The 26,133-nt window shown below is 42.9% G+C and overlaps 1 protein-coding gene across 2 annotated transcripts; it reads right to left on the bottom strand.

The window, feature by feature from the left end:
• Positions 1–6,036: 6,036 nt before the first annotated feature.
• Positions 6,037–26,133, bottom strand: DCAKD (dephospho-CoA kinase domain containing). Of its 2 annotated transcripts, XM_081344793.1 has the most exons (6): positions 26,015–26,133; positions 24,540–24,657; positions 22,527–22,730; positions 13,340–13,427; positions 11,095–11,158; positions 6,037–10,543 (listed from the first exon to the last, which is right to left on the bottom strand). In XM_081344793.1, exons 2-6 carry the CDS (start codon positions 24,649–24,651, stop codon positions 10,394–10,396), a joined length of 618 nt encoding a protein of 205 aa, XP_081200919.1. In that variant the 5' UTR covers positions 24,652–24,657; positions 26,015–26,133; the 3' UTR covers positions 6,037–10,393. The 2 variants fall into 2 exon arrangements, with proteins under 2 accessions (XP_081200919.1, XP_081200918.1); XM_081344792.1 differs by having other exon boundaries at positions 10,436–11,158.

The following is a 26,133-nucleotide window of genomic DNA, read 5'->3' as shown; positions in this document are numbered from 1 at the left end:
GAAAGAGAAAGGAAGCACTGTTAACATTGCCACATATTCTTAGATCCAGACACAGCTGATCGATTGGGAAGGATTTTAAAGTGATGCTCCAGTGATCCCATCACAATCACTCCAGTGAACAAGCACCCCATGTTTAGCATTCCAAAAGAGGTCGATCTTTGGCTGAGGAACATTCACCAGTTTCTGAACACACCCACACCCACTTAATTGCTTTTATCAGAGCAAAAACAACGTAAGTTTCATCTGCATTTTTCAAACTGAATTCTGATCAGGTGCTGATCTTGTGGAGGACCCATTATGGCCCTCATGCAGTCCCAACTCTGGTGTTTGTACAGCCTCAAGATCAGTGTTTCTCAGCCATGGCATCTTTAAGATGTCTGGACTTCAATTTCCAGAATTCCCAAGGCAGCCAGAGACCTGAAGTCCAGACTTGTTAAAGTTGCTAAAGTTGACTAACCCTACTCTAGATAAATATAGAAAGTAGGTTTCAAACCTCTAGGCACATCCACAAGGACATAAAAAAGTAAAGAGGGCAGCCACACCCACGCAATCAAAATTCTGCCACCATGTACAAAAGAGTGGGACTTTGAATTCATTGCTTGAGTTAAGGAGATGCTGACAGCTTACCTAAACTCATTCCTAATTACTTTGTCGAAAACTGTTGGCTCCTCAACTCAAATGTGTATTTTCCTGGGTTCACAGTCAACTATATATGGACCAGATGTCCATACCTGCTCCAAAGCACTTTTCACCTTGCTTTACCATGTGTGCATGGCAAAAACCAATTCATTTGGTAGAAATGTGTTCTGAATCCTGATACATGAAAAAAGAGAGAAGTATCATGCATTACTACTGAGATGCTCTACGTACAGTCACTCGTGACCTCGTGACCTCCCGGTTAGACTACTGCAATGCCCTCTACATGGGGCTGCCCTTGAGGACCACCCGAAGGCTTCAATTGGTGCAGAATTCAGCCGCGCGAGTTTTGATGGGAGCTTCCCGATAATCCCATGTAACACCTCTACTCTGTGAGCTACATTGGCTTCCGGTTGCCCTCCAGGTGAGATTCAAGGTGCTGGTAATGACCTATAAAGCCCTAAATGGCTTGGGTCCGGACTATCTAAGGGAACACCTGCTGCCGGCATCATCTTCCCATCGTCCTGTGCGCCCCCACAGGGAGGGCCTTCTCAGTTAATGAATGCCGGTGGGTTATTCCCAGGGGAAGTGCATTCTCTGTGGGTGCACCTACCCTATGGAACCAACTACCCACGGAACTTAGGACTGCCCCTCGCTCATTTTGCCGGGACCTGAAAACTTGGCTCTTTGATCTGTTTGGTCCAGACTGTGGGGTTGTTAATTTAACTGGGTTTTAGATTTACTCTTGGGGCTTGAATTTAATTGTTTTAATTGTTTTTAATTTTTGTATTTCATGGTTTTAACTGCCCTGTAAACCGCCCTGAGTCCTATGGGAATAGGGCATTATACAAATTCAATAAAATAAATAAATAAATAAATAAATCCTAAAAGCACATTGTTTAGAACTGGAATGGACTCAAGGCAGAGCAGAAAATGGCAGCCTCCCCCACCCCCGAATTATTTTGGCACAGGCATCCAATAAGTTTTCCTTCTTCCCTAAAAGTACAAATACATTAAAATTAGTTATAACATTTCCTCCCTTTTCACAGATACAAATCTGCTGCCTGAAACAGCCACTAATTCATGTGAATGCCATGAATATTTCTAGAGGAATATTTGCACCACTTTGAGACTAGCTGGAAATCCATCTCTACATAATATTGGGGAGCTAAACCAATTTATTTCAGATTCTGCTCTGATTGGAAATGTCAGCAAACCTTTTCCTTTAAATTGTAGTTTCCAGAAGTTTTCCACAGTAGCTCTACAGTTCTCTTTGGCCCCATTTCTCATTAGAACTTAATTCTTGCCTCCATGAAACTATGCTAGAATATTTTTTGGGGGGGAGGGACATTTCTTGAGTGTTTGACTCAAGTTTGACAGTGGAACCAATTATCCACAAAGATGATGGGCCACCCGTCATTGCATGTGTTCATGTGGAAGTTCGACAGCCATCTGTCTGGGATGCTTTAATTTGGATTCCAGCACTGCGCAGGGAATTCAGTGGGTGACCTAAATGGTCCTTCCTAACTCTATAATTTCAGAGTCTAAGTTAGCTGCTACATAGCAGCAGCTGCAGCAGTCTTGCTCATCTGAGAGGTGGAACTTGTCTCTTCATTTATGTATTGTTTAGAAGTTTCTGGTTAGGTAGTTACAGCTGCTGAAAAATAGCTGGAATAATATATCCATCAACATAAAACTGGCGTTGCACAAAACACCAAGCCATAAAGCAGACATGTCAAACACAAGGCCCGGGGGCCAGATCCGGCCCTTGAAGTGGTTTCATGTGGCCCGCGAAGCCATCCTGGAAACAGTGACGGAATGGCCCCCACTGCCTTGGCCCTGGCCCAGAGACCCTCCTCCTGCCAGAGACCCTCAGATCTGTCCCACTCCTGCCTGGGCCCCCATAGGCACCTTTGATGCGAACGATGTAGAGCTGGCCACGCCCACCCAGTAGGCCACACGCACTCAAGCCACGCCCACCCAGTAGGCCATGCCGACCCAGTAGGCCACGCCCACCCGGCCCCCTGAGGGCAACCGAAATGCTGATGCGGCCCTCAATGAAATTGAGTTTGACACCCCTGCCATAAAGCAAATAGGTAACTAAGTCCATATGTTTCACCAAGTGAAAATCAAACAAATACCATCATATCTTAACATTGTATGGCCTTAATTTCTTCATAACAAGAAGAAAGATCTGCTTCTGATCGCTTAAAAGCAGCAGCCTCAATATACAATATACAGTTAAGGTCCCAAGAGCAAAGGTAGTTCAAAATATTGTGCAAGAAATGCTACTAAAAGGAAGTCTTGCACAACCTGAACTACTCAGCCAACCAGCTAGTCCCCTATCCAGAAATCAGTTCCTTTACCAAATTGCAATATGTCACAGATCAACTCTGCGAATGCCTTTGAAAGTCCTTGAAACAACCATCACCAAATCTAAGCTAAATTGCTGCAAGAGAGACAATAGTTTCATTTGCTAACAAGCCAAGCAGAAAATAACAGGGAAGGTAGAACCAAGTAGACAGGCAAACAGTAGCTTTCAAGCAGACTTCTACCCTTTAGCAATGTGACTAAATAGTTCTTAGTTGGATGCTTCAGATGAAAATATTAGGGAAATGCTATTATTGAAGAAAATCCTCCAAATGAGATCATTACTATGTGTGCCCCCACATACCCTTTCCTTAATGCACTTCCTTATGTTGTGTTTCATTGATCCTGATATTAATCTGGAGAGCAAGACTGGTCATTAATTGATGGAGGCAAAGTCTTGTCTAATTATAAATAATATTGGTAATGATGAGAACTTTGAGCATCGTTCAGTCAATTGTACTTCATGTCACAGTGCTGTAAAAAGATTTTGTAATGGGAGGAAAATTGTACAATATGTGTGCAAGAGTGAAAAGTCATTATGAAACCTCGTTTTACTGTTAATCAAAAAGATATGGGGAAAATGCAGTGGAGGGTCACTCCAGAAGCCATTGCATAGTTTACAGGGTGCTATGAAGGAAAAAAAAGGGGGGGGGATCTCCTACTACAGAAAATCCATGAAAAACAATGAAGTTTTCAAAAGTCAGAGAATGAGAAAAATAACCCAATACACGATGCATTTTACCCAATGATGGGGTGCCAATTTGGTATGTAGCACTCTTTTGCTGCTTGTTGTTTGCACTTCTGTTGAATACCTAAGTTTCAATTCATCTGACTGAAGATCTTTGATTAAATCTCACTGATTGGGTTCACACACTGTACTAAGCCATGTCTTAGCTTAATCCTGTTTTTAAACAAGCCACAATGGGCTTAAACATTTTCACAATGCACCGTCATAATCTGTGTTTCTTTACTTAGGCTTAGAATGTTTTGTGAACCTAGCCATTATGATTTGGAAATTATGGTTTCTGGCCTTGAATGTTCTATAAACTTAACTGTGTATTTAATAAAAAAAAAAATCATGACTCAATAAGCTACTGCTTAACATGCCTGAATATAAACAATGTATTTTACAAATGAACAATGAGAGCAGAGAATTGCTAAGTTCAAAGGAATTTTTGTATGCATTAAGATAAGTCATGCTACATTTTTTTCATAATAAGGATTGCTTTATTCATAGCTAAATGATTTAGCCTGCAGAAATCCAGATGATCACTAGAGGGCAACAAAGGGATACAGAAGACAGATTCTTTGCTCCAATTTAATGTTATGCATATTTTTGCAGTCTAGATCTGATAGTCCTTATCATGCTGAGGAAATCTAATCAGATTTTTTTTATTACTGGATTCTTTGCTTTCTTGCTTTTGAATAGTTTTTTTAATGAAATTTATAATACTACAGAGTATATGTAGTAGAAAAACTGTACCCTGTGTGCATAATTATATTTCCTTTGCAACCTATCATAAGTTCCAGCATTTCAAAATCAACCATGATCCCACTGAGAAACAAAATGCTACACCTTACCAAGATTGTAAATGTTTTTGTCACATCCAAGGGAGCTTTCATATATTTTCAGCTCTGAGTTTGCTGTTATTCTCATATACTCTTTTACAATTCTTTGATGCCAAGCCATTTCTTTTTTAGTGAATCCTGCAATATGCTTTTTCTTGACAAAACTATTATGGGAAGAACTGTTGAAATGTGATTACTGCTTTGGACCTCATGATGTGGTGCAACTATTATGACATCATATAATCTCAAGATGTAAAAGCAAAACAAAGGAAGCAGTGAATCCTAAGCTATCGGAGAATCTGGTTATGGAATGACCTGTCCTAATAAATTCATTAAGCTAACTAAAGAATGTTTTTATAAATCTGAAAAATCTCTCCTATTTATCAAGTGCCATACTTCCTAAATCTTCTATAAAACACTATTCACTATGTTGCTGCTGTACATCAGAGCTCAAAATTGTATCTCAGTTGTGTCAAATGGCCCTGTTTCCTGCAAGGATTCTTACCAACTTATTTAATAGCAGATTAAAATCAGGAAGCGTGAGATCCATTGTATTGATAGGAAGTTCTTTATTCTGTTGAGATTAATTGGAAGCGCAGAGAATTTTCTTTTGTACTGAGATGCAACATTTTGCTGTTTGGAATATCATTTTAAAACAAAGATGCTTGTTTGAACCACTGGGTCCATATGAAGTTTTCAAAAGGAACCAAGTTGTAATTTTATTGGATAGAAAGAACAAATTACAGTACTAAACACTTGGGAGAGTAAATGTTAATGCTATGATGAATCTAAAGATTTAGCAGCATACAAATTTAATAAGAAAACTTATATATAAATGAAATTATTTTTTTGTACTGGTCCTATCTTCTACTTTTTGAATTTGCCTCCTAAGCCTGGGTAAACTGTTCTATGATATATTTTTTTCTTTCCTATTATTTACTTTTGGCCTCCCTTAGGAAATCTGTTCTTATATCTAGACAAGGGTGAAAAGTGGAAATTAAACTAACTCGCCTAGGAGCCCACTGGATGTTTTAGGAGTGCAGCCCCCTGAAAACTGTTTGGTTGTGCTTGCTGATAAACCTGGAAGCTATAGTTCCAAGAGGCCTGGAACGTACCAGGATGGGAGATTCTGAAATAAAGGAAAACCCTGCCCATCCCTAAATTGATCTTCAATTATAGATTTGGCAATTGTTACTTTTGAAAGAACAATTTGCCAGTCAATACTATGGGGTTTTTTTAATGGAAAGGGAATAAGTCATCTAGCTGGCAGGTCATGTTTCTTCTTGGAGGAATGTGGCTGGGAAATCAAGGGTCTGAACCAGACAATTGCTGTGTTATATAGCTGGAGCTTAAAAACAGTTATCTTCGTAAATCTTACCAAATCATCCAAGTCGGACTATGGTTTATAAAGGATTAGTTTACTACTACGTGCACAAAGAGACAATTATATTGATTCACCATTGTTTTATTAATAGAATGTGAGTTTTGCATACATTCTAGGACATGCAAATTATACTATTAGTAGTTCAATGGAAAATATATACAGAAATGGGCACAATCCAGCACCACCACCATCAAATGTATGGAAAACAGTGGGCTTTCATTGCATAAAGTCTTTATATATCTGGCAATTCTTTGTATACAAATAGATTCATATACTGAAACCAGAAAGCTAGGATTTTATTCTCTTCTGTAGCTTGTTGTTGTTTCATTTTGCTGTATACATGCTTTGGAATTATCTTTTTTAATAATTAAAAGAAAAAATAATAATTGTATAAAAAGATAAAACATTTTGATTACTGGGTCCTGGAAAAATAATTGGCAAAAAAACTTCTTAGTTCAAAAAAATTAGAAGCTTTTACAGCAATCTGTATGGCATCTCTTAGAATTTACCAATTTATTCAGGCTGGCTGGGAATTCCAAGAATTATAGGGCAATATATCTGAAGAATACTGGATTAAAGAAGGTTGAGATATTTCTATGAGCCCATTTATTCCATGAAATTCTTCTGTACCTGTTTCTTTCCTTCACTTCTGTTCTTAATTTCACACCTTCCTCAATATTTTATGCATTTAAGTTTCTCAAATTCTTAGTAATTTAGCCCTTAATGTAAACAGCTGCATTATGAAAGTTGCAGTGCTCCAGTGTATTAGTTGCTAATAGCAAAAGCAAGATTTAAGCCGAAAGAGGTAGCAGAGCCAATTACTGTGTTTCCCAAAAATAAAATCGGGTCTTTTTTTTCCCTCCAAAAGAGGCTCCAGGTCTTATTTTGGGGGGATGTCTTTTATACTCACCTCAGGCACCAACAGCCCCACCCAGCTGGCTCACTTCTTCTGCAGCACTTCTTCTGTGGCTGAAGGAGCAGCTTCAATCTGCAGCTGCATTCCAGCCTGAATTTTGTAGTCAGGCCTTTCCAGAAGGCCTAAGCAGCTGAGTACAAAGTTATGGATTCAATCCATATGTTGGTTATCGGCTGCAGAGGTCTTCCAGAACCAAGCTATGGATTGAATCCATAGCTGCAGAAGACACTGCAGAAGAAATGGGCCGGTGAGGAGAGGCCTGGCTGCCAGATAAATGGGTGCAGGGTGCATGGGGCAGCTCCACACCCCCACCCCTGCCCTAGCTTGATTTTTAGGTATGTGCCTCACCCCAAAACTAGGACTTATTTTGGGGGTAGGGCTTATATTAGGCCCACCCCCAAAAATCAAGCTAGGGCTTATTTTCGGGGTAGGCCTTACTTTTGGGAAAACATGGTAGTGTCAAATGACTTAACCTAATTTTTGCCACCATTTTCCTTAGTTGGTCACTTTCCCAAAGCAAAAATCAAATTAAAGTGCTCACTGTAGGGCCTCTCTGCTTTGTATATCAAGAGAAAATTTGCAATGCAGACAATATAGTGTTTTTTGCATTTTATTTGGGGAAACAGGGCACTACAGATTGGTTATGCTGAAATAGAAAACAAAAAAATAATTTTGTTCTTTGAACTGTTTAAACAGCTAAAGTGAAACCGGGCCACCACTGCCCTCTGCTGGACATTCAAGGTACTGCCTGTTTGTACTTTCACAAGTATTATTATTAAAGCCTATAGTTAAATAGATGGCTGATTACTTCAAAATAATTATCTGGAATTCTGTGTGCCATACAATGCCTTTCAGCTGTCATAGATGGGAGCAATGCTGCAGTGATTATAAAAATTATACACAATTTCCTTTTTTTAGGACAAAGGTCTCATCAGTCTAACTACAGTATTATCCAGTCAGATAACTTCCCTGAGGTGTTGGATTATAAACTAGTGTCTTACATAGAAGTCCAACACATTTCAGTCAACCTTTATTATTTGTATAAACAACTCAAGGAGGCGAACATATCTAATATTCTTTTTCTCCTATTTTCCCCAAAACAACCACCCTGTGAGGTCACTGGCCACTCTCACCCAGCCGGCTTTCATGCCTAAGGCAGGATTAGAACTCTCAATCTCCTGGATTCTAGCCTGGTGCTTTAACTACTTGATTAAACTGGCTTTCAACATCAGGAAGGCACCAATTTAAAGATGAAGGGCTCGTAGACCTAGGATATATTAGGCTACAGAAGTAATAATTGATGTTGACTATGTCCTTGAAGGAACCACAAAAGTAAACGTCTCTAAGAAATGGTTAATACTGTGTTTCCCCCGAAAGGAAGGCCTACCCCCAAAATAAGCCCTAACTTGATTTTTTGTATGAAACCCTGCAACCAAAGCCTCACTCATTTGCATATCACACGTGTATTGCATGTAAAAAAGGATAGGGCTTCAATCATACAGTTCTATCCACTATCTTTTTTTAAATCCCCTTCTTTCAAAGTCAATATTGCCCTTGACTCTGAGTCAATAATAAAACAGTCTCCCCACTTTATTTCTTCTTTCCCATTTACCCTAACAAATTTAATACCTAACTTTAAACTATGTTTGGAACATCTAAGAACCTTGTGCAATCCCAGCACCACTGGGGCCTCCGTGTAGAGCTAAAATATTTGGTACCATTTTTTTTTGTCAAGCTTGGGACTACTTTAAACTTCATTTTGTCATATAACATCTTTCCAGATGAAAATAAAACAGGTAGTATCTTAAGAAGAAGTTCACCCTAGAATGCAAAACTGGGCTTGTCAGGAGCCGAACCTCATTTCAACTTTATTTTCTTGCACAGTTTCCATACGTTTCAATTAGACTATTATGAAATAATGAATGTCTTAATGTGACCTATAATTTCTTTACATATCAGCAACAGCAGCAACTTTACATGAGCAACAATCTTATATTAAGATGGTAATGTAACTGAGCAATAATGGTTAGTTTCTCCATAAAATGTATGGGTACAAGAGTATCTTAGGTATGTTTCAGTTACAACTTTATTAGTTTATTAAAATATAAAATACAGAAATACAAAGAAAAATTAGAACGGGGAAAAAGGGGAGAAGGAAAAGAAAAAGTGTAGGATAAAAGGGATAAGAAAAAGAATTGACTTCCAACTCTTTTTGGTGCAGTAGAATAAGATAATAACATGCAACCTTAATAGTATCTTAGGCATGTTCCAAGGCTCTCTGACTATATAGGAGTATATTTCAGCCCAAGTTATGTTTCAGAATTAAACTCTACTATGTTTCTCTGCATTTCCATAATACAGAAATCTTGTTGACTGTCTCAAAAATCTTTGTAGACATGTGAAGTAGTCAAGATTGTGATTATAGAAAACTTAAAAATATTTTAACAGCATTACATTCCCTTATACTCATCTTAGACCAATAGTTATAATGTTAAATAAAAGGACTAAATTGCAAGATAAGCTAGTTATGTAACACTGAATTCTACTAGTCATTTTAATAAAAAGACAATACTCAATATGAAGCAGCATGATGTCTTAGTAAAAAGCTACAGATTTGATACCTTATTTACTTGCAGGAGGTTTTTTGGTTACATTTACTGCTCACCCACTCCTACAGAAGTAATAATTGATGTTGACTACGTCCTTGAAGGAACCACAAAAGTAAACATCTCTAAGAGATGGTTAATACTGTGTTTCCCCCGAAAGGAAGGCCTACTCCCAAAATAAGCCCTAACTTGATTTTTGGAGGTGGGCCTAAAATAAGCCCTACCCCCAAAATAAGTCATAGTTTTGGGGTGAGGCACACAGCTAAAAATCAAGCTAGGGCAGGGGTGGCAGTGTGGAGCTGCACCACTTACCATGTACCTGCTTACCTTGCAGCCAGGCTTCTCCTCGCTGGCCCACTTCTTCTGTGGCGTCCCCAGGCCTGCATTTTATTTATTTATTTAATTTATATACCACCCTTCTCCTGAAGGACTCAGGGCGGTGTACAGGGCAATAAAATAAGAATACATTAGTTAAATAATTTTAAAACCCAAATCCATCAGGCCAGGCCGGCTTGTTCAAATAGATAAGTTTTTAGATCACACTGGAAGGAGCGAAGGTCGGGGGCCATCCGGAGTTCAGCTGGTAAGCGGTTCCAAAGGATTGGTGCACCCACAGAGAATGCTCTCCCCCTGGGGGTCACCAGCCGACATTCTCTGACCGGTGGTACCCTGAGGAGGCCCTCTCTGTGGGAACGTTCAGGACGGAGGGACGTTGACGCCGGCAGTAGGTGCTCCCATAGGTAATCCGGACCCATGCCATGTAGGGCTTTGTATGTCATCACCAGCACCTTGAATTTTGCAGTCAGAGGCCTTTCCGGAAGGCCTCTGTAGCTGAGAACTGAGCTATGGATTCAATCCATAGCTCGGTTCTGCAAGACCTCTGCAACTGAGAACCGAGCTATAATTCATAGCTCAGTACTCAGCTGCATAGGCCTTCTGGAAAGGCCTGACTGCAAAGTGCAGGCCAGAATGTAGCTGCAGAATGAAGATGCTCCTGCTCCAGAAGAAGTGGACCTGCTGGGCAGGGCTGTCAGTGCTGGAGTTGAGTATAAAAGACATCCCCTGAAAATAAAAAAAAGTCCCTGTAGCAGATCTCATGCAATGATAAGATTTTTTTTCCAAAAAAAAAACAAAAAACAAACCCTTGTAGTTATTCTCATACCAAAAACTAATATGAAAACAGCACTTTGAATCTTTGCTTATTAAATTCATGTAGCCCCTTAATCATCACCCCAATTCAGCAGTCCACTTACTAATCCAAATCCCCACTAAAATCCCTTCCTGTCCCATAATCAATCTTTTATGCAAGCAGAATGAATCTTTTATGCATAAATGCAATCTAAATTAAGGGTTTAGATTTCCTCTGTCCTCTTTGATAATGATAGAACAGTCTATCACACAAGTTGCTGTACTAGCAAGTACACAAGGCCTCCAACTCCTGCTGTTGCTGCTACAGCCAATAAGCGCACCATAAGGAACTCCAAGGAGTTCTCCAATTCTGCATGTAATTTCAGGACCTGCTTCTTGGTGGCTTCAGCATCTCCTGAGTTATCAATGACATGGTCAGCCAACTTGACCTTCTGAGCAAGGGGCATCTGGGCAAAAATGCGTACTTCTGCCTCTGTCTGAGTCAGCCCATTCCTGTGCATCAAGCGAGACAGCTGGACTTGTGGGTCACTGATAGAAGAGAGGAAAATGAATTCAGTTAAAATCAAATGTTCTCCAAATTGTACCTCTACTGTCCATCTAGACCAGGATCACTGGGAAAAGCAAAGCTTTCATCTTCTTTCTTCCCATTGCACGCAAGACGGATGCTTTGCTATTAGTGCACAGGAAGCAACAACTGTGATTAAGTTTGTCATTGTTAATGATAGTAGTGGTGAAAACTTTAACTATGACCATCCCTTAGTACTGTTCCCAACAGTAACAACTGATCAACAGAAGAAATTAACCACTATTCCTTGGGCTCTTGAGCTGCCAGTGATCTTAATAAAGAGTTTCCAATATTCTTTATGTTGCCTTCACTTCATCATGACCAAACCCTATTTCACGCATCTCTCCAAGGTATAATGTGGTTGGCTTGATTTTGTTGGTGTGTTGCATTAACCTACCCCATTATGCTTTGTTAACAATGGTATACAACTTAACACTTCACACAAACTCAGTCACACAAGAAATATATGACAGATTTCTTTGACAGATGAAATCTACTCTTCAGGTTCTTCTACTGAATTCTCTGGTATGAAAGAAATTAATCGTACTCCATACCCCACCCTCTTTTTCCGAAAGAATCTGAAAATATCATAACTTTTATTTTTCTCCCATAATTGAACATTCTGCAACAGCAAAAGACATAAAGTACTGCAGTCAGGAGCACGGGGGTTGGGGCGTTGGGGGGGGAAGAGAGACAAAGAAAGAGAAGTTGCTGATAGTGGAACAACATCAGTGTGTATAATAAGCACAACAATAATAAAAGAATTAAGATCTTACCTCCAATACCCATCTCAAGTCTCAAATGTCTTGGTCTTATAATGTACATAAAAGCTAGAATATGTAAGTACATAGCAATGACTAAGAAAATGCACAATTCAGGAAGCAGGACGTTTCAGTTACTTGGTCCTACTCCACTTCAACACACCGTTTTCTTGAGGTTTGACTCTTCAGAAAGCTCAGCATATCCATGTGATGATGGATTGGAAAATGAGATAGGTAATTTTGTCAACAAGTTTCCCTGTGCATATGGCTTGTCTCCTTAGATACCAGGAGGTGGTCTTGCAGAAACAAGCTGAATTACATTAGAGCAGATATGTGCTTTTCCTATGACCATTTGTAGTATGATGGGTCTTGCCCCATGGAGACCCATACCAGAAAGAAGAATTCTCTACAGCCTATAGATTCTGATATGTAGCAGTAGTAGTAATAGGAGGAACAGGAATACAAATTCCTTCTCAACCAGCTATAGAAATACAAGTGGCTACTGGAACATATAAATGCATTATGAATAACTGCATACACAAAAGACAATATGCATTTAGTATGCTACATTAAAAGGCACTGCCTGTAAACAGACTCTAATGCCAGATCCGAAAACCATTCAGAAAACTACTGAAATGCAGAGAATCGGATGAAGAGACTCAGGTCATGTGGCTTTATTATAATCATCACAGTTACATGGAAGGACCACAAATTACTCTACTCCATTTCAATGGCTCTTCAATTCCTAAGGACAACTCCATGACCCCAGCCTTTTCAACTCTAACGTGGGTTAAATATTCTTTTAATAGTTACATGAAAATGCTCTTTATTTCTACTTCCATTTAAAGAAAACAATACATTACATGGCCCATTCTCTGACTTTCATTCCATCTAAATCAGGGCTTTTCAACCAGTGCTACGGGTACCACCTGTGGTACATTGGCACCTGGCAGGTGGTACGCGAACATCCTAGAAAAGTGGTAGTGGGGGAGGGGAATGAATTGAACTGGTGGCAGCACCGCACAAGCCTGAGCGAGAGATGGCTGGAGCTGCAGGGCTCAGCAGAAGCGCCAGGATCAGCACCAGGTTCCAGCTGGAGCTCAGCGCTGATCCTGGCTCTTCTGCTGAGCCCAGAAGAAGAGCAGATCATCTGGAATGTTGCAGCATCTCCAGGGTCTTTTGATTTACATTCAGATGCTTGGCAACTGATTCATATTATGATGGTCACAGTCTCCCAGGGTCATGTGAAGTGACCAAAACCTGTTGCAACCACCCAGAAGACAGGGGGGAATAAAAACCAAACACCCCCCACCCCCACTGCCATTTCTCAACAGAAATGCTCGGACAGGAGGAAGAACGCATTTCATCCAATATTCTCCTTACCAATACACAACAACTGTGTGCTTCATGAATCTGGTCAGCATTTTGCTCTCAAAGAGGAGGGGGATATCCAGAATTACATATCGATAACCTGGAAAAATTAAATAAATCCTTTATTATAAACATTTTTTTCAATAGTAGTAAACGTTTTGGGTATGATGCTGCAAATATAAACAAGTAGGCCTCAGGTACAACCATTTGTTCAGTATTACAACAGTGTTGAAGGAGAGAGATTTACAACCAGTCTGCCAATTTATGGCCATTGCAGCATCCCTGCGATCATATGAACACAGATGCTTGTCAACTGGCTCACAATTATGACAGTTGCATGTTCCATGGTGACATGATTGCCATTTCCCTGCCTGCCTTCCACAAGCAAAGTCAATGACCGCCCATCCTCTGTAGCTCCTTATTTCCCACCCATCCACCTATGTTCCACAGTGCTCTTTAGTCTGCCTGTGTAGACATAATTTAAGTGCCTCATCCCACTTTGTGGTCACATAAGGTCCTCACTGATCAATCTGCATGGTCCTCACTTAATGACAGCAACATGAACTCCCAGCTTTGCCATCACTAGGCAATGTAGTCATGAGATGATTTGTTTTATGACCACATTGCTTAGTGACAGAAACTCCAGTCCTAATTGCCATCATAACCTGAGGACTACCTGTATTTCGCTACAATTTAATCAGTGACTAAATAATACTGATTAGACTTCATAGGCGGTGGTGAGACCTCTCCTCAAGAAGCCTGCCTTAGACCCAGCTGTCTTGAACAACTTTCGTCCAGTCTCCAACCTTCGCTTTCTTGCGAAGGTTGTTGAGAGTGTGGTGGCGCATCAGCTCCCTCTAGTCCTGGATGAAGCGGATTATCTGGACCCCTACCAATCGGGTTTCAGGCCCGGGTACAGCACGGAGACGGCATTGGTCGCTCTGGTGAATGATCTCTGGAGGGCGCGGGATAGGGGATATTCCTCTGTCCTAGTCCTATTAGACCTCTCAGCGGCTTTCGATACCATCGACCATGGTATCTTGCTGCGGCGTCTCAGGGGATTGGGAGTGGGAGGCACAGTTCTTCAGTGGTTCTCCTCCTATCTCCTGGGACGCTCGCAGTCGGTGTTGGCAGGGGGGCAGAGATCGACCCCTAGGTCTCTCGTTTGTGGAGTTCCTCAGGGGTCGGTTCTCTCGCCTCTCTTGTTCAACATCTATATGAAACCGCTGGGTGAGATCATTCGTGGTTTTGGAGTTGGGTATCATCAGTATGCAGATGATACCCAACTTTTTTTTTCGACCCCAAACCACCCCAGTGATGCCCTCGCCGTGATGTCCCGTTGCCTGGAGGCGGTTCGGGTCTGGATGGGGAGGAACAGACTTCAACTCAACCCTGACAAGACTGAGTGGCTGTGCATTCCGGCATCCCGGGGCATTCAAAATGTTCCATCTCTTTCTATGGGGGGTGAGCTCTTACCCCCCGTGGATAGGGCTCGCAACTTGGGAGTCCTCCTAGATTCACGGCTTACCCTGGAAGATCATATAGTGGCCGTGACTAGGGGGGCTTTCGCCCAGGTTCGCCTGGTGCGCCAGTTGCGGCCCTATCTGAACCGGGATGCCCTGTGTACGGTCACTCATGCGCTCGTGACCTCTCGCCTTGACTACTGTAATGCTCTCTACATGGGGCTTCCCTTGAAGACCACTCGGAGGCTCCAACTGGTACAGAATGCGGCCGCGAGAGTTGTCTTGGGAGTTTCCCGGTGCTCCCATGTTACACCTTTGCTCCGCGAGCTGCATTGGTTACCAGTTGTCTTTCGGGTGAGGTTCAAGGTGTTGGTTACGATCTTTAAGTCCCTACATGGCATGGGTCCGGGATACCTCAGGGACCACCTGCTGCCGGCATCGATTCCCCTCCGCCCTGTGCGTTCCCACAGAGAGGGCCTCCTCAGGGTGCCGCCAGTCAGGGAATGCCGACTGGTGGCCCCCAGGGGGAGGGCCTTCTCTGTGGGCGCTCCGGCATTATGGAATCAACTGCCGGTGGAGCTCCGGATGGCACCAGACCTCCGAACTTTCCGTCGGGGCCTGAAGACCCACCTGTTTGAAATAGCTGGTCTGGCCTGATGGGGGATTATGGGTTTTTAATTGTTTTTTAAATTTGTATTACTGTTTTAATTGGGCATGGGTTTAATCCTTTTTTAATTTTTGTATTGTCTTTTTTATATATGCCCTGTGAACCGCCCTGAGTCCCTACCAAGGAGAAGGGCGGTATATAAATCAAATAAACTATAAACTATAAACTATATGACACTCATTCAAACTAGTGCTCCTACCACCAATGCAGAAGGCTAATATAGGTTTCATGATCAAGTTCAATATAAAAATCAATGGAACATGCAAGCAAGATGTACTACATGGGACTGGAATGCCGAAGTGAGGGAAACACGAAAGAATATATGGTTAGATTATATGATTTAGGAAACCAAAATGAAGCAAGAAACTGATGTATTAATTCAGGGGTCTTCAAACTTGGCCCTTTTATGACTTGTGGACTTCAACTGTTTCCCCTGATGATGTGGACAGGATCATGGGGAGACTGAGCACCACCACCTGTTTGTTGGATCCGTGCCCCTCCTGGCTAGCTTATGCGGCTCGGGAGGGAACACGAGGCTGGTTCCATGCAGTAATAACTGCTTCTTTGAAGGAGGGTGTCTTCCCTGCCGCCTTGAAGGAGGCGGTGGTGAGACCCCTTCTCAAGAAGCCTGCTTTGGACCCGGCTGTTTTAAACAACTATCGTCCAGTCTCCAACCTTCGCTTTTTGGCGAAGGTTGTTGAGAGTGTGGTGGCGCATCAGCTCCCTCTGTTCCTGGAGGAAACTGATTATCTGGACCCGTACCAATCGGGTTTCAGGCCCGGACACAGCACGGAGACGGCATTGGTCGCGCTGGTGAATGATCTCTGGAGGGCAAGGGACAGGGGTTGCTCCTCTGTCCTGGTCCTATTAGATCTCTCAGCGGCTTTCGATACCATCGACCATGGTATCCTGCTGCGGCGTCTCAGAGGGTTGGAAGTGGGAGGCACCGTTTTACGGTGGTTCTCCTCCTACCTCCAGGGCCACTCGCAGTCGGTGTTGGCGGGAGGGCAGAGATCCGCCCCGAGGCCTCTCATTTGTGGAGTCCCTCAGGGGTCGGTTCTCTCGCCTCTCCTGTTCAACATCTATATGAAGCCGCTGGGCGAGATCATTCGTGGTTTCGGGGTGGGGTATCATCAGTACGCTGATGATACCCAACTTTTTCTTTCCTCCCCGAACCAACCCAGTGATGCCCTTGCCGTGATGTCCCGGTGCCTGGAGGCGGTTCAGGTCTGGATGGGGAGAAACAGGCTTCGTCTCAATCCCGCCAAGACTGAGTGGCTGTGCATATCGGCATCTCGGGCTAACCAGACTATTCCACCTCTAACGATGGGGGGTGAGGTGTTACCCCCCGTTGATAGGGCTCGCAACTTGGGCGTCCTCCTGGATTTACGACTCAATTTTGAAGATCACATAGGAGCCGTGACCAGGGGGGCTTTTGCACAGGTTCGCCTGGTGCACCAGTTGCGTCCCTATCTGGACCAAGACGCCCTACGCACAGTTACTCATGCGCTCGTGACCTCCCGTTTGGACTACTGTAACGCTCTCTACATGGGGCTGCCCTTGAAGACCACTCGGAGGCTTCAACTGGTGCAGAATGCGGCTGCGCGAGTTGTAATGGGGGGTCTCCCGATACTCCCATGTAACACCTCTACTCCGCGAGCTGCATTGGCTTCCGGTTGCCCTCCGGGTGAAATTCAAGGTGCTGGTTATCACCTATAAAGCCCTACATGGCCTGGGTCCGGGGTATTTGAGGGAACACCTGCTGCCGGCATCAAATGCCCTTCGCCCAGTGCGCTCCCACAGGGAGGGTCTGCTCAGGGTCCCACCGGTAAGAGATTGCCGGCGGGTGACACCCAGGGATAGGGCCTTCTCAGTGGGGGCGCCTGCCCTCTGGAACCAGCTGCCAGTGGAGCTGAGGACAGCCCCCGACCTCCGATCATTCCGCCGGGGCCTGAAGACCTGGCTCTTCGAGCTCTCGGGACCAGGCTGAGGAGAAATTTATTTTAATCGGGGTTTTTTTAATTGCACAGGGTTAGATTAATCTTTTTTAAATTGGTTTTTAATTTTTGTATTGCTGGTTTTTAACTCCCTGTAAACCGCCCTGAGTCCTCAGGGAAAGGGCGGTATATAAATGTAATAAAATAAATAAATAAATAAATAAATAAACTCCCAGAATTCCCCAGCCAGGCATGCCTGGCTGAGGAATTCTGGGAGTTGAAGTCCACAAGTCATAAAAGGGCCAAGTTTGAAGATCTCTGTATTAATTCATGCAAGTCCATAATTAACGCTTCAAAACACTTCTCTACATGGATATCATGAGATGGAGTATTTAGAAATCAAGATGATTATGAGGTGTCCTGCTAGCACTGATGATGTTACCTAGTTTGGGTAACGAAATGTCTACAAGAAAACAAGCACGCTCAGAGAGCACCATCCCCGAGCTACAAATATTCTACTTATATTGTTACTTAGTGGAATGGGGGAGCTTCGTAATAGTATCAAAAACATCATGGAAGAGATCACAAACTACTCATGTGCAAGTTTCAAGCTCAGTTAAAGAATAGGAATATATACTCACCATTTTTAAAGAGAACTTCAGAAATTGTTTGAAGCCTAAACCTCACTGATGGACAGCCAGAAGAATTATGGACTGAATTTAAAGGAAGTTAGTTGTTAAGGATGAATGTGAAAAGAGCTTGCCAAAAACAAAGACAGAAAAGAAATCAAACTGAATACAGAACAAACCAAGGAAACTGGCGAGGAGAAAAGCCAGAGCCAAGATCAGATAGTAAACTTTCAAAAGAGATCAAGGGAAGATGGTAGTAGTACACCAAAATATTAGCCAAAAATGTAATCCAAGGGGTCTTGAAGCAAATTCCCTACATACAAGAACCACTAGTACTAAAAGTTGAAAATAGATCAGCACTCCAATCATTACCATAGAAATATGGCAAGCAACAGCAGAATCAGTAAAGGTTTTAACAAAACTAGACCAGCAAAACAACACAATAGCCGAAAGATTGGAAGAGGTCAATCTACATTCCAATACCTAGAAAGAGCATTTTTAAAAATGTGCAAACTACTGTACAATATCCTTAATTTCACATGCTAGAAAAAATAAAGCTTAGGATCATCTTGCAGATGAAGAACCTAAATGAAAAAAATATTCCAGATGTTCAAGCTAGCTTTAGAAAAGGCTAGGGACATGAAATATTATTACTGGTGCATGTTGGATAATTGAGAAACCAAAAATATACCAAAAAGAAGTCAGTATGTCCTCTGATTATACAAAGGCCTTCAATTGTGTTGATCAAGCTGTGAAATGTACTCAGGAAAATGGAAATCCCAGAATATTTCACTCTACTCATGAGAAACATATGTACAGATCAGGAAGTCAGAAGATGGCAGAAGATGAAGAAGCAGGCTGGCTCCAGGTTGGAGGAGTGTAACAAGATTGTGTTCTATTTCCTTATCTATCTGCTGAATGTATATATAGGGAAGATGGGTTGCAAGAAGATGAGTGTGGTTTTAAAACTGGAGAAAGAAAGACCAATAATCTGCAATATACTGATCACACTAGCCCACGGGTCGGCAACCCGCGGCTCCGGAGCCACATGCGGCTCTTTGAGCCGTCTCCTGCGGCTCCCAGTCGCCCGGTCCGCACGCACCTCTTCGAACGGGCAGTGGTGCGCGCGCACCTCTCCAAATGGAGAGTGGCACTGCCCGTTCCGAGAGGTGCGCACGCACCTTTCCGAAGGGCGGAGGTGCGCGCGGACCTCTCCAAACTGCCGCCGTCCCGTTCAGAGACCTGCCGCATTCGCCTGGCGTGCTCCCCCCCTCCCCGGGCCTAGACGGGACTTGGATATCCGTGCGTGCGCGCGGGGGGCGACGGTCCCCGCAGGCAGGCTGTGCTGAGCATTACCCAGTTGCCCTAGAAACCAGCAAAAAAGAGGTTGGCGGCCCGGCCAGTTGGAGAAGGAGGAGGGGTGGGAGAGGGGAGCGATTTACCCGCAGTCTTTGCGAAGTAGCAGCTTTAGCCGCAGCTTCGCCGGAAGAAACCGACGGGCCTGCTAAAGCGCTTGGCGAGCTTTGAGTGCGGGGAGGTGGGGTGAAGAAACCCGACACCGCCTCTGGTCCGGCTTCTCGGTCTCTCTCTCTCTCTCTCTCTCTCGAGGCGGGGGGGACGATCTCGCTGTGCCTCCCACTCTAAGGACCAGCCGGGCAGAGCCACGGAGGTAAGCCCTCCTCCTTCCCTGGTAAAAAAAAGAAATGCAGCAAGAACGTGCCTGGGGCAGACCTTCGGCATCTTCCCTCTCGTTCCTCCCCCCCCGACCGTCCCCCACTCCCGGTGGATCGAGTCTAGAAAGGAGGGAGCCACAGTCCGGACGTCGTGTAAGGAATAAAGGCGCGTCTGAGACAGTCGGGGGTCCTGTAGCTGGCACTAGTGGGGAACTTGTTGTGCTTCATAAGTGCTTGTCCCCTTCTTTCTTCTGATCGTCGCAGCGTTGTTGTTAAGTAATAGTGCTGCTAATGTTATTATCCCATTCCTCCTGGCATTGCACTTGGCCTGGGCTGCATCCCGCAACGAGCAGGTGTGTCTTGCTCTGACAAGAATCTGGGCTGAAATGAGTTTGGACTACAACACTGTCCCCTGATGAGGAAGGAGAGGGGAGTGTGTGGCCGAAGGGGTTGTTTCTTTCCACGCTACATATACTCTGATTGATTGATTCGATGGCTGCAGAACTGGCTGCCTGCGTGGGGCAAACAGGCAAACAAAATCACCTCCCTCTGGGTATTTTCCAACTGTGGTGACGCAGTGAGACTGACCTTTCAGGCTTTAGGTGTCTGTCTGAACCATTCTCTCTTGAGGAGAAATTGCATCGCTTTTTTATGGTGGTTCAGAGACCTGCCGTGTTCGTCAAACATGGACGAATGCGGCAGGTCTCCGAACGGGACGGCAGTGGCTTGGGAGAGGTGCACGCGCACTCTCCAAACCGCCGCCGTCCCGTTTGCACAGCTGCCGCGTTCGTCAAACATGGACGAACGCGGCAGGTCTCCGAACGGGACGGCAGCGGCTTGGGAGAGGTGCGCGCGCACTCTGCAAACCGCTGCCGTCCCGCTTGCACAGCTGCCGCGTTCGTCAAACATGGACGAACGTGGCAGGTCTCCGAACGGGACGGTGGCAGCTTAGGAGAGGTGCGCGCGCACTCTCCAAACCGCCGCCGTCCCATTTGCACAGCTGCCGCGTTCGTCAAACATGGACAAACGCGGCAGGTCTCCGAACGGGACGGCAGCGGCTTGGGAGAGGTACGAACGCACTCTCCAAACCGCCACCGTCCCGTTTGCACAGCTGCCGCGTTCGTCCATGTTTGATGAACGCGGCAGGCCTCCAAACGGGACGGCGGCAGCTTGGGAGAGGTGCGCGTGCACTCTCCAAACCGCCGCTATCCCGTTTGCACAGCTGCCGCGTTCGTCCATGTTTGATGAACGCGGCAGGTCTCCGAACGGGACGGCGGCGGCTTGGGAGAGGTGCGCACGCACTCTCCAAACCGCCGCCGTCCCGTTTGCACAGCTGCCGCGTTCGTCCATGTTTGACGAACGCGGCAGGTCTCCGAACGGGACGACGCGCACCTCTCCACACACACACACACATATCACTGTCCATTTTGAATACATAGCAGAAAGAGGAAACTGTGACTGAATCATGATGTTCTGCTTCGAATACCACAAAGCTTCCTCCCAAAAGGTAACAAAGAAAACATGTGAAGAAGTACATCCTGCAGACTCTTCAAGCATAGTTTATATGCTGTGTCCTGGATAGAAGGAAGTGAACTACCAATCATCTTTCCTGCCATCCTCATCACTCTCTGCACAGCCTTCCTGTCCAAAGCAGTAATGCTTCCAAACCAAACAGTAATGCAATATGCTCACAATCATCCCTCTATAGAAAGTGGTAAGAACAGGGGAAGGTAGATGTACTTTTCTCATGCAATGCAGAAAATGCATGCGCTGCTATGCCTGCTTCACCACAACAGTGTCTTGTTGTTGAGTGACCATGCTAGCCTATTCTTTAGCTGCACATCCAGAAACCTGATGCTGCTAACCAGCTCCACAGGTGAATCATTAATACACAGAGCAGTGTGGCTGTGGCTGCCTTTTCTAAAATTGACAATGATTGTCATCCTGAATAAGGCCCACTAGTGTTGTATGATCCACATACTTCATACTATGGCTGATGGCAAACCTTGCACAACAGTCATGGGTCAACAGGGTGAACAATAACAGACTTAGGACACAACCTTGAGAACCTGTGCTCAAGAAAATGGTGTTAGAAATATTAATCCCAACTCACACATACTGGGGCCTATTAATAAGAAAATCAAGAATCCAGTTGCACAAAGGAGTAACGAAGCCTAAAAGGCCCAGTTTGTCTACTAAATGCTGAGGAACAATTGTATTAAATGTTGAACTGAAGTCGACAAACAGCATTCGCACCTGAGTGTTTCATTCCTCTAAGTCTGCCAAGCTCAAATGGAGAACAGAAGAAATAGCATCCTCTGAAGAGTGATTTGGAAGGTACTGGATTAGATTGGTTTGATGGCTGTATTTGTCACAGTTATCACAAAGTAAATGGGAAAATATAAGGACACTGCAGAAATCCCAATTGCCGAGCCATTATTTTATCTTATCAAATTCAAAGAGTGCTTTTAGAAGAGCAGCAGGAGAATTGGGGTATTGGAGAAGTATCTGAGCATTTCAGGAGGCCTGACATTATGCACAATGCTGCCTAAAGATTCTTTTGTGTGTGCTCTTTAAAACCACATTAAGGGACTACAAATGCAAAGGGCAAATATAAAGAACAGAGAATCCTGAAGATATAAACTGTAAAAGAGTGCTTGCAAACAATATGTCACAAAGGGAATCAGGAAAGTTGCCTTTTCAGCCTTTCCTTCCCTTCCCATGGTATAATAAAATAGACACATGACCAACAGAGATATTATCATTTTTATCAGCAGGGCGGGTGCGCCAAGAATTCTACAAAGTAATATTAACTCTCCCAGCTGCTTACCCAAGACAAAGTATTTCAAGATCTGTTTTAACATCTCCTTCTGGATCTCAGGATGAGTGATGGAGTTTAGCAGTTGACGTTTTTCTGGCTGGGAAAAAATTATATTTCCTAAAGCTTCACGGTTGATCTCACCACTCTCCAAAAGAATTTCTGGACCGAAGGAATGCACAATACGTCGATATGCATGGAAGTATGGCTGAACCACTGGGGAAAGAAAACATTATAATAGGAAGAGCCACCAAATATTCCTTAAAAGAGTCAGTATTTAGTTGGTCCATATATTTTGCAAAGACTTTCAGCTGGCAAGAAGGGAGGCAAGGAAAAAACCCTACTTATTAAACCAATTTATAGTCTGCTTATCTTCATGCTTAGAAACAAACAAACTTCTCTTCTAAATGTTGCATTAGTGCTGCTGCACCTCCAGCAACAATTCACAGATCACAGACAAAATTAAATGACAGAAATCAGTCTGATGGGAGCAGAAAATCATATATCTAGAAGGCATTTTTTCCTTTGCAGAAATAATGTATTTATCCAAGGCAATATGGCTGCATTCATCTCATCATCAACGATTTGAAATTGAATGGTCAGAGATGCATTTTTGCTCTCAAGGCAGCATCTGAAATCTACCTTTCAAAAAGGCTCAAATGCTAACAAATATCATAATCTCTTGTGGCGATGAATTCTATAGTTAAGACTGATGGTATGTTATATCTTATATTAGATGTCTCAAGTGGTTAAAATACTGTCATAAATCAGCCATATATTTTAGTTTGGGATGGGCAAGTGGAAATAGCAAAATAAGATAAGATAACCTTTATTGTCATTTTTTTTACTGTGGGCACAACGGCACACATAAAAAATGAAATTTAGTTGCCTGCTCTCAAAGTGGAACACATACATGACAAACACCTAACCATACTATACACACATATGTATATAGACCCACACCCCTACATATACACTGAAAATAAACACTGAAAATAAAGAAGATAGTTCTTTTTACAGCTGCCTCAACTGTAGTCCACTTAAGTCATATAAAATGAGTTCCCTCATCTACTCCCAGCCCCCAAAGAAAGGATTTTGAAGGCTAAGCTTTATAGTAAATAAGGAGTTAAAAAGGTGAAATTCCCAGCATGATTTTCTTCCTCAAACAGTGCTATATATAGTGATGGGATTTAACCAGGAACGACTCAAACAGAGAGGGCCTCCTCAGGGTGCCGTCGGCCAGAAAATTTCAGCTGGTGACCCCCCAGGGGGAGGGCCTTCTCTGTGGGGGCACCTGCCCTGTGGAATCAGCTCCCCTTGGAGCTCCAGATGGCCCCTGACCTCCAGTCCTTCCGTTGTGACCTTAAGACACTTCTTTTCCAACAGGCCGACCTGGACTGATGATAAGGGGTTTTAATATGGTTTTAACATTTTATTGGTTTTAGTTGGGGCTAGGTATAGTTTAATTTCTTCTTAATATTTGTATCCTATTTATATTTTATTGTTGTTAGCCACCCTGAGTCCTTCGGGAGATAGGGCGGCATATAAGTCCCAATAAATAAATAAAATAAATAAATAAAGGATCTTATAAGGGAGAAAGGATTTTAATAACCCTTTACCTGCACAAGCAATTTTCCATTATAAATTTTCTCCTCTTCCCAGGGTCAGTACTGTTTATATGTGTGTGTGTGTGTGAGAGAGAGAGAGAGAGAGAAAGGGTGGGGAGTATAGGTGTAGAGAAAGAGAGGTAGAGACATAAACACACATACATGATTAGAAAATCTTCAGGTGGAATTTAGTACAAAGGCAAAAATATACCAACTAGCCTCACACCAGAGGCTGTTAAAAGAGAGAAATGTGATGTGTACATTGAGTTCTAAGGCATGTGAAATGTCATATTTAAAAGCAAGAAGTATGGAATCATTCCCAATAATGTCTCCATTTGGAATTCTACAGGATTTCTAAATAGTGGTTCTCTGACAAATCATATTGATCTGCAAACAAATAACTTCATAGAAACCTTACCTTGACGAGCTATAACATCAGCATCAATAATAGCACAACCCAGTTCCTGCAACAGAGCTACTACTGTACTTTTCCCTGATGCAATGCCACCTGTCAATCCCACCAAAAACATTTTGCCCTGAAAATGAAAGAAAATACTAAATCTGACATAATTTGTACATTTTTAAAAATGAAACAAAAATATGAGTTTAGAGATATTGTATATTCATTGTCACCTTACCTAACTTGGTGATTACTTTTCAGTTTTACATTCAAATACATATCCAGCACAAAAAGCATTTTTATAGGCCTTAATTCCAGCTATTAATAAAATTACAAACTATTGCCCCCAAACTGCTTTGGAACTTTTAAATCCATGCTTGAAATATAGTTTCATTAACTTCTCTTCTTTAGGGGCCTCCTTGGCCCTTAAAATTACTTTGGCATTCAAAGAACTGTCTCATGATAAGCATCTCAAAATTCCTGTGTCCTTTTTCCCCCTTTTTTGAACTACATAGCCCACGCTTGTAAATTTTATTAATTTGCATTAAAAAGAAAATATCTTTCTTTTGTCAAGTTTCACCCACCACAGAAACAATGGGATAATCAGAGGAAGCATGCACAATTTAGAAAGGTTGTCTATTCCCCAAGCTGTTAACTGCCTTGTAATAGAAATCACATTTTACTTCCCCCCCATAACTTTGCTAGCTGCCCCCCCTTTTTTTCGGAGAAGCAAACAATTTGTTTCAGAACTTCTAAATCAGATCAGAGTCCTCTGGTGCAGCAAAAAAATCTCCATTTGTCTTCTTCAATTCTCGTAAGAATTGCAAATATTATTATTCACAATCATTACTGCAGCTATTAGGCATGAAAAGTAAATCTGAAGTCCTTCGTAAGGTTATAAAGCAATTTCAATTTTAGAGTATCCCAAACAGTTTCTGCAAGTACTATTCAAAATATGTTAATGATATCTCCACTTCGAGAACTCAGTATTTCAAATTTAAGCATTACTATGAATATTATCTTTTGTTTCAAAGGTTTAGATTTATTAAATAAATCATTTCTACCCCATCGACCCACACCCGCTCATTTTAGAGGGAGGTACAGCTTAGCCGAAATTGGCTGATTTTATTCCTGGGAATTAAATAGAAAAGATACCCCGGAAGAGAGCAATACAAATTATTTTCATACTTTCTCCTATAACAGAAGTGTATGCGGGTTTTAGTATCTTTATTCCGATCCACTACTACCGTTGTTCTGTCACATAACGAGCAATTTTTCTCAAATGCAATAAAGGTACACAAACGCAGTCCTATGAGAACTCGTACCACTTGCACCTAATTTCTACAAAAAGAAGGGGCAGGCTGGAGTTTAAAATCATTACACCAATCTGACATCCCTTTCATATAAACGGAGAATTAAGGACTGACTACTACGATTATTCAAAGAGAGAAATGACCCTGCCTATGTTCAGAATAATCCTGCCCATGCCTCACCAGTATCTGGAACGGGGGGGGGACTTATTCTCCCATGCAAGAGAAAAAGGCTTTCAGTTCCCGTTCGATGATCTGAATTCTTTCAAGCACTTCCCCTATTTCGAAAGGTTGCTACGCTA

The sequence above is a fragment of the Vipera berus genome, assembly GCF_964194415.1.
Source record: "Vipera berus genome assembly, chromosome: Z".
In the NCBI taxonomy this organism is placed as follows: Eukaryota; Metazoa; Chordata; class Lepidosauria; order Squamata; family Viperidae; genus Vipera; species Vipera berus.
Note: the sequence above shows the minus strand (reverse complement) of the source record. Positions and strands in the feature narration are given on the sequence as shown.

Coding starts and splice junctions, on each gene's coding strand:
- DCAKD (XM_081344792.1), bottom strand. CDS start 24,651: ATGTTTTTGGTGGGATTGACAGGTGGCATTGCATCAGGGAAAAGTACA. Junction 22,731..24,539: donor TGATGTTATAGCTCGTCAAG/GTAAGGTTTCTA, acceptor TTCTTTCCCCAG/TGGTTCAGCCATACTTCCAT. Junction 11,159..13,339: donor CACACAGTTGTTGTGTATTG/GTAAGGAGAATA, acceptor CTCTTCTATCAG/TGACCCACAAGTCCAGCTGT.